At 39.2% G+C, this 18,792-nt stretch overlaps 1 protein-coding gene across 1 annotated transcript in view; it reads right to left on the bottom strand.

Annotated features, from left to right (window-relative positions):
* The window catches only part of cacna1db (calcium channel, voltage-dependent, L type, alpha 1D subunit, b), a gene marked incomplete at both ends in the record, with an annotated part of 72,573 nt that overhangs the window by 24,907 nt on the left and 28,874 nt on the right, over nucleotides 1-18,792 (bottom strand). The window contains 12 exons of the mRNA XM_080031226.1: nucleotides 204-411; nucleotides 1,188-1,413; nucleotides 1,546-1,706; nucleotides 2,230-2,256; nucleotides 2,401-2,485; nucleotides 5,134-5,208; nucleotides 7,536-7,705; nucleotides 7,993-8,096; nucleotides 9,782-9,975; nucleotides 11,433-11,585; nucleotides 13,476-13,618; nucleotides 14,027-14,166. Coding sequence (XP_079887352.1) covers nucleotides 204-411; nucleotides 1,188-1,413; nucleotides 1,546-1,706; nucleotides 2,230-2,256; nucleotides 2,401-2,485; nucleotides 5,134-5,208; nucleotides 7,536-7,705; nucleotides 7,993-8,096; nucleotides 9,782-9,975; nucleotides 11,433-11,585; nucleotides 13,476-13,618; nucleotides 14,027-14,166 — 1,686 coding nt within the window. The remainder of the gene's footprint in view (nucleotides 1-203; nucleotides 412-1,187; nucleotides 1,414-1,545; nucleotides 1,707-2,229; nucleotides 2,257-2,400; nucleotides 2,486-5,133; nucleotides 5,209-7,535; nucleotides 7,706-7,992; nucleotides 8,097-9,781; nucleotides 9,976-11,432; nucleotides 11,586-13,475; nucleotides 13,619-14,026; nucleotides 14,167-18,792) is intronic.

The following is an 18,792-nucleotide window of genomic DNA, read 5'->3' as shown; positions in this document are numbered from 1 at the left end:
GTAAAGGCGTCCGAATGATACAATCATAGGATATACTTTACCAGTAATGTGTTTTTTAATAAATTTAACAGCACATATACTTCACTTGGTGCTACTCTGCACCATCCAGACATCCATCTGTTATTACAGTTACTGTAATTGCATTTTACAATTCCAGCAAAATGTATCCAAATTAAATGAATAAAGCCCCAAACTACCCTTACCTGGAACACAGTGAGCAGGGCCTGGGGGAAGTTATCAAACGTGCTCCTTTTGGTCACCGTCTCGTCAAAGTTAAACTTGCCCCCGAAAAGCTGCATGCCAAGCAGGGAGAAAATAATGATGAAGAGGAAGAGCAGCAGCAACAGGGAGGCGATGGACTTCATGGAGTTGAGCAGCGAGGCCACCAGGTTACTAAGAGACGCCCAGTGACTGGAGAGGGGAAAAAAGTTTATTTTAATTGACTATATAAGTGACTGTAGCAGGGGGACATATACAAAGGACACACACTGTCCTGTTTTTCCCTTCATGCATCATTCCTGCATTTTATTTGTGAGGACCAGCCAAAGTGTCCTCACACAAATAAATGTCCTCACATCGTGGGGGTTGGTCCACACAAGTACATAAAGACAAACACACACACACACCCACGCACCTGTGAAGGTAATGAAGAGCAAAAATGGAAATGATAATGAGTTAGACAAGAAATGGAGACCTCAATCAGCACTAACATACAAACTATATCCGGCCTCAGGCATTATGTCTTGTAATATAATTTACACATATTACATGTGCTGTATTCGATAACCAGTTTTTTTTAGTGTTTGTTAGTTTTTTAGGGACATTGTCTTCAATAGATACAGTAGCGACAGTACTGGGATGATAATGTGGTGAGATGCAACAAATGTTCCCAGCAGGACTTGAAGCAGGGACTGAACGGCTTATCCAGTTCTTACAATGAAAGCTTTATTGTAAGAACTGGATCCTGTCTCCTCAAAACTACAGCACAGTTTGGCTGCAAAGTGCAAACCCATCTTATCAATACACTTCTATACAGTATGTTTAATCTTCTTTTCGGACTATCCCTTTTGATAGCATTTCTTGTCTATATCATTCAAAATAATGAACTGTGAATATGGCATGCTGCATGCAGCCTTTTAAAGTCATCTCCATCACATCCAGGACACTGCTGACTTCCTGTTTCTCACCGTGTAACCTTGAAGATCCTCAGGAGTCGTACACAGCGAAACACAGAGATGCCCAGCGGTGACATGATGGCTAGCTCCACCAGGATGGTCTCTACGATGCCTCCACACACCACAAAACAGTCAAAGCGGTTGAACAGAGACACAAAGTAGGCCTGCAGCCCCAAACTGTACATCTTCACCAGCATCTCCAGGGTGAACATTGCCAGGAGAACTTTGTTGGCCACGTCTTTATAGGAGAGGAGACAAGAGGAGATGACTTTAGGAGCAATATATTGAACATCTCATAGTTGAAGTCAGGACAAATTACATGAATACATGTTTTACAACCAAATAGAACAGAATAGAGCAAAATAGATACCCTGTACTAGAGTCAACCAGTCCGGCTGGTTGTAGTGCTCTGAGGCGATGGTGAGAGTGTTGAGGAACACCAAGATGATGACCAGCCAATAAAATGTCACAGATTTCACGGCTACGCGACACTTCCTGCGACAGAAACGGTTCCAGCGTCGCCACTGACGACTGACAAATAGTTAAAATTTAGTATCACTGGTCAGGGTACGAAGGCCATTTACAGAAGGGTTTTGTCCCACGGTAAGATTTTAAAAGCCATAGTAAAAGCAAACATTTTTCAATTAAATGTACACATTTGCAAATTACCTCTTCTGGCTTTAGACTTCTGGTAAATTGATTTGATTATTATAGATTAAAGTTTTGATTCTCACATATGCAGTTGTACATGCGATGAAATTAAAATTAAAGTACAGCCTAACTCTGTTGTTGCTTAATAAAACTGGACATAAACCCATCAGACGTTTAGGTGATTAAACAGGAAAACAACACAAAGATGTAACTGTAGTGGGATCAGGGTAAAGAGTGGTTTGTCAGGATCAAAATGTCACGGGAGACATGATTAGATGACAATATTGCAGAACTGAACAATTCAGACATGAGGTAAGGATTCACCATGCAGGAGGAGTGGAATAAAATGACTGAATGAAGAAGTTATCCACCATGGAGTGTCATACAGTACCATGGTACTAACCTGAACTTTGACTTTGTAATTTTTTGACTGGGGAGATTAAAAGATGAGGCAACTTTAAGTATTCATGTCTGGGTCACATTTTTAATGTGTATAAAATATTAACAGCCATTGTGTCGACCAACTGTCTTTTGACTTGTCAATAATAGGACAATTGTAATATGTCACACTCACCAGAGCGGGCCACAGCAGGGGGATTTGTCCTCCACTCCGGTCTGATTCTCTGTGTTCACCGACTCTGTCTCACTAGGCATGCTTGCTGTGGTATCACACACATAAACACACACAAACACACACACACACATAGAAATGTAAGAAGATAAAGGTGCCAAGTGGACAGTTTTATGATTTGTGATTTTTAAAAGTGTCCTTGTGGAAATAGGTTTTATTACAAAATGTTACATTAGCATAGATTTTCCTATTGACATCCATGCACTTTTGGTCTGGCTTGGCATTTTAATGCTATTTTAAGTAAATTAAACGTCCCTAGCCGTGCTTCTAGTTGTGTATCTTGTGTTTCCATTTTTCCATGCGTCGTCTACTCATCAACCCAACAGTTCACTATGGTTCTGCACCCACTCATACCCGGATCATTGTTCCCACCACAGTGGTCTTTAGTTATTCTCTGCTTCTTTGAATGGTTGTTCTTTTTTTATATATATTTTTGTTGCATTTTTCATGCTTTTTATTGACAGTTTTTGAAGAGACAGAGGTGAAATGGGGCAGAGAGGGGAGTGACATGCAGAGAACGACCGCAGGCGGGAATCGAACCCGGGTCTGCTGCTGGGCCCGGCCCGGGGGGGGGACGCCCTACCTACTGAGCTAAGGGCGCCCCCCATGGTTGTTCTGAGTTATTCCTTGTGTTATGTGTTTTGCTAGTACTTACCCGATGTGTAGAGAATCACACATTAGACTGAATCTATTACTATAGAATAAACCCAGAAGTGTAGATGTAAGCTGTTGATTGTAACACTGGTCTGTAATTTGACATTTCTACTTATAGATGTGTCAGCTGAAATTATTTGATTTCTTGCATGTGTCACATATATTTTAAGTCAGGCCAAACAAAGAATGCAGGTGTTAATCGAAAACACTGGGATGATGTGTTATCATAGTAAAGGCCCTTGCACACCGGGCGCGTTTTATTCGTGCGATTAATTTGTTAATTACTGAACACAAATTCGCAAATTTCGAACTGAGTTCGATTTTTCTGGGACGTCGCTTCTTAAGGCCAGGACACACCGGCCCGATAATCGGCCATCGGACATGGTCAGAGAGTCTGGAGGGGCGGGGACATGAATCTGTTTGGTGTGTTTGGTGACGTCGGCCGTCGTTGATGTCGTCGGGCTTCTTTTCAGCCGATTCAACATGTTCAATCGGCGTCGGGCAGTCTTTCAGTCGGAGCAATTTGATTGGTGGAGGGCAAGCGAATCAGTGAAGCCCGGAAGTGAGGCGGGTAGCACAAACAGCAGTGACGCGCAGGCAATGTCGTAACACTCTCAACACATTGTTTGGCATCATTTTGTTGGCTTAATATTTAATACTTGGGATCATGAGGAAGAAGAAATCGAGGAACAATTTATCAGCATGGTAGAGGATAGACCGTCGCTGTTTGCGGTTGCTGACAAAAATTACTCCAACCGGCTGTCCCATCATTTCCGGCTTCCATATTTTTTGGGCCACAATACAGATTAGCGCCGCCTGCTGTTATGGAGACATTACGTCCCGCGCAAGCGCAGAGCGTACGGAAAGTCAGTAGTCGGCTTGGTGTGTTCTTGGCACTTTTATGGCCGCGACGGGCAGACTGGAGCTGCCTGAATCGGCAGACTCCATTTTCAGGCGACGGTCGGTAGTCGGACCGGTGTGTCCTGGCCTTTAAAGTGAGACGCGACAAAATTCATATTTCAAAACATTCGCTTTTACGTGCCGTTTATTCGCGTGGCGCCCGGTGTGCAAAGGCCTTAAGACATAAATATAAATTAAATTCTGCCAGTTTTTTTTTCTTATTTACAGAATAATTTTGTTTTCAAAAATGAAGACTGTCCACTTCAAATGATGAATTTGGAGGTTTCTGCATTGATGAAGTCACGGTGAGCTCATACTGCCAGACCTGAGTCAAACTGGACCTTGTGAATAATTCTTGTCATTTAAAACCTCTGGTATCACCAAAGGGGATGTAACACAATTGGGGGCTCGTCCGGGATATTCAAAGCCATTACTCAATTGGAAAAACTATCAATACAAATATTGGTTCTCAGATTAACCTGGAATATTTTCAGTACTGCATTGGTTCGTTAAAATATTTGATTATTTTGATTTTATTTTGAAATTTTGACAAAGCATTTGGTCCAGGTCTGTATGCTGCATCAAGTATTTGTTACATAGTCACACGGTTACAACATACAGTATATTGAAAATCATATATACTGTAGATGCATAACATGTCATCTTTAGGAGTGAATGATGATGAAGATTGAATGACGGATCTGAACACCAATACTTTGACAATACACCGACCCATTAGAGAGTAAATACACTGTTATGTGAATGTTTTTTTTACCATTAGTATTTCTTAAATTGAAAGCCACAATCCATTAAAGTTAGATGCCTTTCAACCTTTCATCTTTTCAACAGGAAAAATTGTTGATTGATTACTGTAGCAATTTTAGCTTTATTAGCTGGCAGGGAACCTTGTGATGTACAGGAGTTCAGAGATAATGGGTGATCAGGTATATGTGCAATTTCATGAGAATAAGACATTGATTAATGGAATGAAGGGGATGCAAACACAAAAGCAAATCAAAAGCAAAGCACAAGCAGGAAGCACTTGCAGGCAGAGGCAACCTCTGGGGGAAAAAGATGAACGGTTTTGATGAACATATGCAACTCGCGCACACACACATTTACCCTGTGTCTCAGCAGACTGAGTGAACCAGCCAAACTTTCCTTTCTTCTTCTGAGTGAGATCAGCCAGCGTGACCCCTTGGTTGTTACCAACATGCAGTTCACACAGCCAGACAGCAGAGGAAGCAGTGAGTCAGTACACAGCAGAACAAGAGAGAGAGAGAGAGACAGAGAGAGACAGAGAGAGAAATAGAGAGAGAGGGGGAGTGTACAGACAAGAGACAACTGTACAAACTACAGTACAGACACAGCTACAATGTCCAGAAAAGCTACAAAACAAGTGATCAGGACAAACAGTAATGTCCTCCTGCAGATTCTGAGCATGGATTATGTTTTGGTCCTACATAATTAATCTGTTATATTCACTTGTAGCAGTAGGGGGCTGGCACATAACAGGGAAGAAAACTGTTAAAGATGCCTTGAGAAGTTGAGACAATACGAAAAGTAACAAGTGTATGTATTCACAATTCCCAAATTCTGGCATGAGGATATAAACTCCCGCTTACAGTTTATCGACATTTTGAAATAGATAAAGATATTTACTGATAAAGATATTTAGTTTATGATAGTATTAACAGACAATAGAAATGGATAACATATGTTTATTTTACCTAGAGAAATATGGTTATGTCTTGTGTACGAGTATGTCAGCTGATGGATAACAAGAAATTGTTATATTTGAGGTAGATTTCAAACAGTGTCATTACATAACATTGTCCACCAGAGAAAAGTGAGTGTAAAGTTGCCTGCAAAAAAAAGATAATTCCTTGAAAAAAGTAACCACATTCAATTCTCAAAGATACATCCAGTTTCAGTGGCACTTTAATTGTATGGGTCTATTTCTGGACAGAGCAGCTTCTAAAACAAAATTATACTGGGTAGCATTGGCAATAAACAAGACTTCAGGAAGAAAACAGAAGAGTGAAGGCAGAGAAGAGGAACATTCGTTGGTGACGAGGGAAGAAGAAGGAGACAGTAGGGAAAGAACTAATGTTAACAACAATCTACAGAGATACTGCAGGAATCAAGGGGAGAAAGTTAGTGTGTCTAATCTTCAAACAAAACAACAGCAGCAGAGGTAAAAAAGCAGGGCATCTACAAAATGGAATATACACGGCCCACACTGTGAATGGCTTTAAGGCACTGTAGCACTATTAAGACAGACGAAGCAGCAAGCAACAGCACCGCAGGCCAGAACAGGAGACTTCTTCACACTATTCTCAATAACTGAGGCTCATAACAAATCAGGAATCAGGAAACTATTTTATACATGTTTTATTAGGTTATTAAATTATTCTTTAATCATTGTGTTATGTTTGTATTTATTGTTATTTACTTGCAATTAGAATATATATACAGCTTTGGACAAATCAATCAAAATGTACACAAGGTCAGTTTTGAACCTTGGTAAATCCACCGTGATGGGCAGATGAAAAACAAAGACAGGAACTGCGTGTCTGATTGACCAGACTGTTAGAGAAGTGAATGAGTTATGAAGTTATCTAGTTATATTTGAATGATGTACTTATTGACTGACTGTAACACCAGAAAACCACACAGGCTTGACAAATCCTGTTTGACAAAAGTGTCCTCCAGATCTGAATAAAAATGCTTCTCTTTCATACACACAATCAAAAACCCACATTTGCCCACAGAGAAGGCCACGTTATAGAAAAGACCACCATGCACTGCTGTCACCCACTTTTTTCATGCTTCTGATTTCACTACCTTGGCTGAACTCACAGTTTTCAATTGTTTACTTTAATCTCTAGGAAATCCTGAAGCACTAATCCAGAGAAATACTATACTGAAAGGGCAGTATTTAAGACCTATTTAATTACAGTATTGACAAACAAAAAATATTTGAAAGTGAGAATGTTTTTCAAGAGGACTGCCGTGTACTAACACATCACCTGCTTCACTCGATAACAATCACTTTGCGAGTTAGAATTTGCGTAGTGCTCAATTGCATATGATTAATGTCTTATTGTGGAACATTACGGAACTGTTTCCAGGAATGATTCACTCCTGTCTGTTGTACCAAATTATGAAATGATGCCTGGAGAAAGATATATTTTACTAAATGGTAAATGTATCTTTGGTGACATTTATTATTATGTATCAACATCACACAGCTGCAGCAGGGCAATCTGTCGCAGGTACATGAAACCTTTCCTTAAGGATACATTAAAGGTAAAGCATTAGTTAGTCTGTCTAGAGTGGACAAACATGAGTAATGGCTTGCCCTCTTCAACTGCCTTCCTGGGTCAAAGAGATGTGCAATATAACTTTAAAGGCAGAAGAACGTAAGGGTTAGTAACTCGCAGTCCTGTTTGCATTCTTCATTCCCTTGCTTTTGGGTTCAAGGATAGAGGGTCAAAGTTGATTAAATCCAGTTAACTCACGGTTGCGCTTGCCCTCCTCGTCTCCCTCCTCCTCGTTTTCGGGGTCGATGTCCTCTGCCTGGGTGATCCAGTCCAGGTAACCCTTCAGATCCTCCTCTAACTGCTGCTTCTCACGTAGCTTCTGGAAATCTCCCCGAGCCTTAGCCTTCTCTCGCTCTTTAGAAAACTCTCTGCAAGATGACAGTAAAAAAAACATTGTCTGATAATACTATACAGGATAAAAAACTATGCTTTTGTGCATGAAAAGCAGATACAATTCATATCTATCCATTTTTTATCCTGTCCAGGGGTCACAGAACAAGTGGCAATCCTATGGTTTATTATATTAGAAAAATGAAAATGTGTATTGATCCATTTCCAACAGTGTCCGAAAAAGTCATCAGTTACAGTGAAGTGAAAAAGGATAACATATTGGCAAAAACAGCACAAAACGAACACAGGTACATTCAAAACCTACCCGCTCAACACACCAAGAACCAAGTTGAGAACAAAGAAGGATCCAAAGATGACCAGACTGACAAAGTAGACCCACGGCAGCTCAAAGCCCATTGCATCATTCATCTGTATGGAAACACAGGCCAAGGAGGAGAAAAGAGGATACGACAAATTAGACCTGGTTCATTCATATTTAATGCTAAAGCTTATTATAGTGAATTGCACTGTTTTACTCCGGCAAGCCCACACAAAGCTCATAAAGATACCCGTCAAATTACAGGACAGGAAATGGAGAGGAAAAGAAGAACATATTAAAATAATATGTAGGCTATGTAATACACAATTTCTACACATCCTTGGTTTAACAGCTGGCTACGTGTTGCATCTGTTCAACTATTGATGACTGGCTAATGTGTTTGCTGGGATGATGCTGTTTGTTTGCCAAATCTGCTCACTTCTGCCAGTAAAAACCACACTACCCACATTTATACACATAATCCGCACTTATCTTTTTGTGCCATTAGTGTAATAGCGTAGGTCTTGAGGTATATTTTGGGGTAACAAGCTAATCGTGCCCGGCTACTGTCACTAAGAGTGTCACTACTCGGGTACTGCTCTTTAAACAGAGGGAAACAAGAGATTCTGAACTTTGAGCTACAATAACTTAAAAGCTGGAGCAAGAACTATGACCACAAGAGGGCAGCAGGTGACAGACAACTTGGGTTTGTAATGACTGGAGGGGGTATTAGAGGATGAGATGTCAATTAGTAATGTGACAAATGGCCACACTATAGACTTTATAGTGTGGCCATTTGTCACATTACACTATAGCTCTATAGTACAGAGCGATTTTAATCAGGCTTAAGAGACAGTAATAGTTAATAGTGTTTTCCATTTATGACCAAACGGCTTGGTTTTTACAAAGACCAAATAATCTCTAATCTATCACTTTACTTTTCTTCGCCCTCTGTCATCTTTCAGCTTGCACGCGGAGACCACACAAAGTAACGACTCTAATTATCATAGAGTGCGGCGATACTTCATTTGTTTCTGTCGAAAAGTTTTCCGAGCCTCGTTTCTTCCCATTTTTACCAGCAGTATTAGCATGGGATCACCATGGTAACACATATATGCATAAGAGAAATTATGAGTGTGAGGGAGAAAAAAGCACAGAGGAGGACAGAGAAAGACAGAGGGCAGCTTCATTATTTCGTACATGAGGGTCTTCGTTAATAAAATGACGTGGGCGGAATGTGATTAAAACTGAACTGTCAGTTGAGCTTCAGTGCTGAGTGTTTTGGCTCATTAAAAGCCGTCGGTGAGTTTTGCTAATGAGATATTGAGAGTTTTGAAGTGAGCCTGGCTTGTTCTGAAGAAGAGTGATGGTTTAGGCTCAGGCTACAGCTCTCAATGAGGATGTGTATATGATTTTTTTTTATTTTTTAAAATGAATGGACCATGATTTTTTTGTTATTTGGTTATTTAAGACTTTTGTGTGTCATCTTATTTGATTTTTTTTCAAATTACAGACATATTCTAGGTTAATATAATAATACAATGTTAATTATATGCACATTACTTTGTGTTAAATTGATGTTACCTCAATAAATGTCAAACTAAAATAGGGAAACGTTTAAAAGCCCTATCATGACTAACATGTCACCTTGCTTTTTTGAAAACCTTAACAATGCCCAAAGTGACAATGACAAAAACAAAGAATGTTCTGTCAAAACTCTCCAAAGTGAGACAGATTAATACAGTGCCCCATTTGGGCTCCATCTTTGTTATTGTGATGCAGTGCGGTAGATTACCCAGTAGAGGACGTCGGTCCAGCCCTCCATGGTGATGCACTGGAACACAGTGAGCATGGCAAACAAAAAGTTGTCGAAGTTGGTGATGCCGTTGTTGGGGCCTTGCCAGCCCTCTCTGCAGACTGTACCATTGAAGCAATGACGGCCATGCCCTGATATCGCACACGGCGTGGACTCTTCTTCTACGATGGCACCTGGGGGTACAGAGTGAGGCAGTGATGAATTTACTAATCTAGTAAAAACTATGCAGTTTCAAATGTGTTGGAATTGTTTACATTTGCAGAGCATGCAGTTACATTTACATCTTAGTATGAATCATTCTATCATCAGATTCAATGTAAGATTACTTGATTGTCTTGCGGAGATGAGTGAAGTCAAAGTTAAAACACACTACACCTTTTTCAAATATATTTAAAAAATAAACACTTTCCAAATTTCCTAATGTCTTAGCAATGAATTTCTATTTGTTGAAGAACCTTACCTCCACTGCATAGAGGAAATACGTGGCATAACTATTAGTGAACATCTGACCCCCTTTCTTCAGAGAGTCCACAGGGCTTCCAGTTGAGGTATGTTTTCTGCCTCAATGTATGTTTTCGGCAAAGTGTGCTTCTGTTGCATTGATGGCTCTGCTTTGAAACAGCCTTTCATAAAACAACTTCTGTTTCTTGTAACAGCCTTTTGCCTCCCATTGCAGTAACTGCTGCTTATTTGGTAATTTGTATTCTGCAATTGCGTGCTTGAATTGGGAAAATATTGTAACTTTTTGGAAAGCACATTGTGTTGCCTAATATATGAAATGTGCTTTATAAATAAATCTTAGTCCTTATATACTATGTTATGTAACTGCATTCTCCATTGATTCCTCTGGACAGTGTTCCTAAATTGATGGCCATTATTATAATTATTATACGTCCATACATGCCTTCATACAGCCCTCTGGGTTACACTTAATGTGTAGATATTCTGTAATCATGCAATCATTACATAACCATTGGAAAAAATGATGAGTATACACAGATTGAATTCACACACACACACACACACACACACACACACACACACACACACACACACACACACACACACAAATGCATAGTAGATGAGCCTACAACATGTTGAACTTTCCAGCTTTTAAAAAAATAATCCACAATGCATACGCACACATTAAAGTGTGCTTCCATCTTGCTCTGTCAGGACCTCTCGACTTAAGTCTACAATGTCTCTCCTGACGTCCACAGGCAAACAGATCAAAACCAATTTTTCCTTTACTTCTTGAATAATTCTGCCACGTTGGTAGCAATGCAAGAGTAAACGTCAAGCCTATTTACATAATAGCCAGATATTAGTCATTTAATCACTGGATTTAATCCACCATCTGTTGTTGCGGCCTGTTTTCAGTTGCTTGCCAGCATTCATTCACATACAAGGTACATGTGTCCATTCATTCTCAGGGATTAAATCCTGTACATATAAATATATCCTATGATGATGTGTATGCCTGTTATCACTGAAGTGGATGCAATTTATTCTCAGGGGGATTTCTACCCTTTAAATCCCTCTAAGAATACATGGGGGGGAGGAGGGAGGGGGAGGGGGAGTAATCTGACTGGACATAATAACACTAAGACTCAGCCCTATCACACTCTACCTGTTTTTATCACGTAGCATGTGGCGTGCATTTTGCCAATGAAGAGCTCCAAGCCGATGATGGCGTAAATGATAATGACGAAGAGGACCAGCAGCGCGATGTGAAGCAGGGGAACCATGGCTTTAATAATGGAGTTTAAAACCACCTGTAAACCTGCAAACACACACAGAAGCCACGGTCAGAAGGTAACCCACAGTAACATACAGAGATATGTACAGTATACATATACTGTAAACTAAAGTTTTTATGTATGTAAACAGTTTGTGTCATTTATGCCAATGCTATTTCAAACATGAAAAGTTGTCTTACCCAAAACTTGTGTACACAAGAGCAAGAAAATGACAGCATCTCAAGCTAAGAGACCAGAATGGGTTACTCAAATAACATTGGGTGGGTTTTGGTTATTCAATAAATAGACTGTAGATTGTAGATTGTAATAATTTCTCTCCTTTAACTCCAGAAATGTAAAGGCATTTAGAAATTAAAAAAAAAAAAAAATTCTATACCCATTTTATCCTGTGATAGTTTTTTTTAATTTAAATAATAAAACAATGTTCATCAAGTTTCACCAACAATACGAAACCAAAAATATGTAAAAACATCCAGCAAATCAGAAAATGTTCAAAATTGAGAAGCAGGAACTAGGCCTATGCAGTGTTGATTATGTAGGCTACTGTTTTTTGTGCTTGAAAAATATTATAAAATCATTATCAAAATAGATTCTCTTTTTTAATTTCTTTTTTGTAAATGCTGGAATATCACAGCCCAATTACATAAACTGTGTGCTTACAGTTTGTACCATCCAGCAAAGACTAATGTGAAACTACAGTAGGGCAGAAAATGGTATTTCAGTTCAGTTCGATGGATACGTAACCATGCGTTGCTATGACAACTCAAAGAACACATTAGGGTAAGTTCAGTTAAGATCAAACGCTGACAAGAGAAACAGTCAACAAAGCAGCATTTCCTTTTTTTCAAATATATTACGGAATGTTTAATAATAGGTTTATAAAAGTGGTAAAAGGTGTGAAGATTGATATTTAGAATTGGAGTCGGTCACTGCTTATTATTTCTACTTTTGTAATTTTACTGTGGGTGTTAACAGATGTTCAGTGTTATACGTGAGGCAATTAAAACTCAAATACAAACCTGCAGCATTTTCATTTGGAAAGGCAGAAGAAGAGTCAGATTGCCTAAAATTTATCGCTTTAATGATTTTTTATATAAATAATCCTTTAATTCACCGTTGATTTTCCCGTTATTACACGTTAAAATGTGAAACGTGAAATGGCCTTTTAGCTAATAAACAGGCATTTACAGTCAAGAAGAGTTTATGTGTTGAGATTATCCATTCAGCCAGTGTTCACTGCGAATTACCTTCCTCAAAGCACCTTGACAAACAGCTACTGCATTGCATTGTAGCCACTGTTTGTCTTACAGACTAGCGTTACGTTAACACTAGCTAACGTGAGTGCTGGCTGTTTTCAGTCGCATGTTTTCTTGAGATAACAGCCATGTTTGTCTTTTGAGTGCATAAGCTTCTTTTATGATAGGCTAAAACCAGGCCAGTACTTAGTAGCCACTTTGCCAGTTGGTTGCTAAGCACTGCAGACGTGAATGTAACATTGTAACAAGTAACATTACTTTATTCTTTATTTCAGCTTACTAGTAAACAGCTAGATGAGCCACAGAAAAGAACAAAGTGAACACCTTAACCGCGTAACATTTACTTAATGTTGAAAAGATAGCATTTGTGTGCAAAAAGAGTTATATGTTCCATTTTTTCTTCATCCCACTGTAGTTGAAGACCGTTTGAAGAACATTGAGCTAGGCCTCTATTCTCACAAACACACCTGCACTAGCTTTATGTCTGCATGGGCTACAGAAACCTCTGGCTAATGTTAAGAGTGCTAAATATAGCAACGCCTGCGAGCTAGCTCAGGCAGTCAACTTGAGTCGTGATACCCCTGACAAGCCTTATACCCTTTAGCACCAACCTCACATATTCTCCCAACTTGGCGGACTATTTAACAGTTAACTCACTGGGAACTCCAGAAACAAGGCGAAGGGGTCGTAGCACGCGGAAGGCTCGGAGGGCCTTGACGTCAAACCCCCCAGGTTTGCCTCCAGACTGGCCATTAGAGTCTGCGTCTTTGGTTATCATCTCCAGAACCACACTGAACAACCTGAAGAGCAAAGGGGCAAGAGGAGCAGTAAAGGTTGAGACAGAAGACAGATAGCGAATAATAAAGCCATGGTTCATCTTTATTTGTCTCTGTGTATGTGCACTTGTGTGTGAAAGCAAGTGTTTTTACCTATAGGCTACTCGTCTGCATGATTTCCACTTGAGTTTTGTGTGTGTGTGCGCGCGCGTGTGTGTGTGTGTGTGTGTGTGTGTGTGTGTGTGTGTGTGTGTGTGTGTGTGTGTGTGTGTGTGTGTGTGTTTGTGTGTGTGTCACCATGTCAAGTACATGAGGGGCTGCATGAGCAATAATATGCATGGTGTACACTTATACTGTATAAGCTACAGTGTAGCCTAACTGTGTGACTGTGTGTATTTAAACATACATATGATGTGCTGCCTATGAACTCACCCCACTATGACGATAACAAAGTCCAGCATGTTCCAGCCGTTTCTGACGTAGGAGTTTTGGTGCATGACTAGGCCGTAGGCAATAATCTTCAGAAATGTCTCTATAGTGAAGATGATCAGGAAGGCATATTCTACTGTTTCCTGTAGAAAGGAAGGAGAGAAAAGAAGAAACGTGTTATTCATCCAAGTTGACCAAAACTTTAAGAATAAAATGAACTGTGGGCCGAAACATGTGCATGTGGTTAAACGAAATGCAATGAGACAAACAGGTGTATGCCACGACAATAAAGCCAAGCTTTTCCCTTGATACCACTCCAGTTGGCATAGCAACTGGTTTAATTTTTTTTTTCAAAGCAAGCAAAAAAGTTACTTGACTTTGATCACATCCACAACCTCGTGACTCCTGCTGAAAAACGTAAAGATAAGGTCGCCTCATGTCAGAAATGTTCTGCATTAGCCTAGTTTTATGTAAAATGACACACTCACACCGAGCTCTGCCAAACAAAACTCAGTTTCATTACTAATTGATTCATTGACTCCATTTTAACATACAATTTAAGCATTGTTTCAATAAATGTTCCCTACAATCTGAGATTTATTTTGCATCTCTGGGGGACATGCTGACTGGAAAGATGCAAAAGCTCCAATGACATTGAATTTAGCCAGTCGTCTTTAGAAAACAGTAATACTGAATCCCAGACCTCATCAGTAACTAATGAAAGCAAAGATAAATAGATTTTTTTCTGTTGCTGAGACTTGAGATTCAACAGCAAAATATGTATGAGAATGTTTTATATGTTTAAGAATTAGAACAGAAAATCTTCAGAAGACATCATATAGAAAGTAGACCACAAATATGCCATGGTTAATTCTACCATGTGCAATTCACTACAAACATGTACATGTACTGTAGATCTCTGGGGATGTTTGAAAATGTGATTATCAGAGGGAAAATTTTATTTTTCTGACGGAAAAAGATATCAGTGATTCTTGAGAAGTGGGACAAAACAGAGTGCAATACACATATTCATTTTCCCTCAATTTATGCTAGACCCATGAGAAGAATTGTGATCACAAGTATTCACCAAGACTGACAGAGGCCACAAAAAATATTTTCAAAATGTATATAACTATAGATATTTTATATCAATTTTCCACTATAGATTTTCACATATGACCAACCATTCCTCAACAACTATGAAATATCATTATGTATTGTTATCATAATAATATAAATCTGACGGAGTTGACACATATCTGACAGAGTTGACAAGTATATCTGACGGAGTTGACAAGTATATCTTATGAATTTGACATATCGGACGGTGGTGACAAAAACTAGATAACCATCAAATACGTAGAATAATCAATAACAGTGATTTTATAACAGCATATTATTGGTTGAGCATTAATTCAAGATTCACATTACAGTGTTTAAATCAGACTAGCTCTAAAAGACTCGGACCAAATCGCCTCATTTTGCACATCATCCTGTACTTTTTTAAGAATCATCCATGACAAAAGAAGATTGTGAGAGTTTCCATAAACACAGTATTAGAAAAACTAAAACCTATTTCTGTATTTAATATAATTATAATAACTTGAAAACCACCCAAATACAATGCCTTCGCATTGAATGTCAACTCCGTCATTAGCCTGTCAACACCGTCAGACAGGAAATCTGACGGAGTTGACATCTGACGGTGTTGACATATTTAACGTTTCTTAAACAAAACAAATGGAATTAATCTAGTAGCCATTTGTTTTTTCTGTTGATGAATGAACTTCTTCAGGAATATAAAACTATGTAAGTCAGTGTTGACATATCATGGTTGTGACGCATGACTTTCAAGATTTGGAATGTAAAATATTCTAAAACTACAACACTTATCAGAGCCTGTCTGACTCTAATGTACTCTGCACAGATAGCTTGTGACAATAGGTCCTTCACGGAGACAGCTGCCCCTCATATTGCCTGATTTTATTACATTTTAATGAAATGTCTGATGGTGGTGACAAAAAGTGTCCCCCCACTTAGAAACCTTATAAAACATGAATGTGTTGTAGAAAAAAAAATTATTGATATGAGAGATTATTTAGTGTTGACTTTGATGAAAAAAGCTCTTTTTAATCATTAAAGTACATTTTAATAGGTTTTATTGCATATGAAAGATTGAAACCTTCTCTGTGGACACACAGAGAAGGTTTTGATGAGAAGATAACAAGTGTCATAAATTTGACATAATAATAATACAATTTAATTTAAGGGGATAATTGTGCTCCAGACATTCTATCCTTAATCCCTAATAACATCTATAATTTTAAATATTTTTATTTTTAAAGATAACAGCAGTTACATTTTGTCCCAGCCTTTTGTCCCGGTTCTCAAGAATCACTGATATGTTAAAAAATGTCATTTAACATATGATACAGTAATTCATTGGCAAAGATGGCTTAACTTTTTCAGCGATGCTGGAAGGAAATGTTTTAATTTAAAATTGTTTCACGGTCATACTGTAGCATTCACAGAAAAAGACAGGGTTTCATCCAGCAGCAGCATACACTGGCCTTTAATGGAGAAATGCGGGGGTAGATCACACAGCCGGCATAGCTTGGACCAAGTAATGATGTGTTCAGGTGACCTTCCCCATTATACATCACAAGAAGTTTAGTTCATGTGAGTTGATTGGAATGAAAAGAAGAACTGGGCTGTTGAGCAGTGATGGCCACAGTGGATAAACAGACAAAGAAACACCTACGAACAAAATAACAGTGTGACCGAATGTCACAGTATTATGTGCACTGTTTTACTGACAGATGACAGTTCCCTGGGAAATACCATGCAAAAAGACCAAAGCAATGACCACTCACTCAAGCATAAAATATGTTTTAAAAATGAATCAATTATAAAATATATAGCAGGGCTAGATGAAAACTCTTCATAGTATATGTCCTACTGCATCATCAGTGTGTTTCCATGGTAACAGGTCCATGTATTTGGACTTTCTAGCACAATCATATTTATTGTGCTTACATGTGATTTTCACTTTCGCACCTACACTTTCTTTATCTCACAAAGACACTTTTCAATCTCCAACGCGTCTCACCATTCTCTACCATACTTTCTTTTTCTCTGTGTGTAAGTCTCTCTGTCCAAGTATCTCAATCCAAAAGGTTAGCAAGTCGTCAGGTTTTAAGGACCATTGAGCCAAGCCTTTCATCCTGCTGATTTACACAAGGACACAAACACACAGTATATGGGCACAGCACGCACCGAGACTCACACCAGCACATTCACACACACTGAAAGACATTGACGACAACAGTGACACACACGCACACACACACACACACACACACACAGACCGGCAGTCGTACACACACTAAAGAAAGGCAGCAAGCCAACCAGACAGACAATTTCACACATAGATTATAGACGCTCAAAGCAACAGCGCCTTAGACACAGTCACAGTTAGGACCCAGACTTAAACAGTAGCCAATGAACACCAAAGCTATACCAGTTTGTTTTGCAAAGTTTTAGCTCCATAACTTCATGAGCATATATCATTGCATGCGTGCAGTCAAATTTAATGTACTCTTCTTTTAAGTCCGCTGCTGGCATTTATTTACATCCATAAAGTATAGAAATCAATTTGCAATTTCTCGGAACTGGTTTGAGTTGTGCAATCAATCACAATGAATATAAAGTGTGCACATTTTTAACAATGCAAGCAGAATGGCTCTAGAGGTTACAACGTTGGTTCACATCACAACTTTGTCCTGAATGTAATATCGCAACAGTTATTGGAGTGGATGGCATGACATTTTCTACACACATTCATGGATGAATCCTACTAATTTGGTGAACTGCTGACTTTTTATCTGACAGTAGCTGAACGCCAAGTCATAGCGAGGGAGTCAAATGTCAATTGGCAGTGTGGACGTCTGAGGAGTATGGCTTGACCATGTCCTGGATGTATGATGGGCCAGAGAAACTCGCCGCATGGTAGTCGGTCGCTCTGTTGTATTAGGGGTGCCAATGTGGGCAGGCTAATTAAGTAACCGACCTTCCTTGAAGGTACAAAAACTATACAGTACAATAAAAAATCTGAAAAATGCAAGCCACATATTCAGTAGTAAAGTGGTATATTCTTCCTGCCTCATAACGAAACTAGCAAAATCCCTTCTTTAGTCCTCTTAAACTGCAGAATAGCCCAGATGCTTCAGATGAACAGCGGCATGTAAATATTGATTTTTTTCTACAATGGCTGTGTCTTTGTCTGGTTCCTAATAATTGTTAACTGGTGTAAGCTGAGTGGTGTGCATATGCAGTAGCTGGGCAATGACCTGTTAAGATCAACAAGCGCTGCATGACTCAGAGCTGTTTCACACTGATAAGAGCCTTCAAAGCACACATGAGCGCATACCTGCTTCCATCCAATCTAACATTCTTTCTCCATACTCCTGTTGTTTACATAGGTCTAATATGTCCGCTCGTCTGTCTGTTTAAAGAGCAAGCAAAGTGTGTGTGTGTGTGTGTGGGTGTGTGTGTGTGTGTGTGTGTGTGGGTGTGTGTGTGTGTGTGTGTGTGTGTGTGTGTGTGTGTGTGTGTGTGTGTGTGTGTGTGTGTGTGTGTGTGTGTGTGTGTGTGTGTGTGTGAGGTCCTATGTTTGTTTATCTGTGAGGTTCAGTTAACTGCATTCAAGTTGTGACCTGCAACTGGGGCTGATAATCAACAGGGCTATGTCTAAAGAATGGAGATTACTG

This window comes from Ammodytes marinus, assembly GCF_949987685.1.
Source record: "Ammodytes marinus genome assembly, chromosome: 7".
NCBI lineage: Eukaryota > Metazoa > Chordata > Actinopteri > Uranoscopiformes > Ammodytidae > Ammodytes > Ammodytes marinus.
The sequence above is the reverse complement of the archived record's forward strand: the minus strand, read 5'-3'. Positions and strand labels throughout refer to the sequence as shown.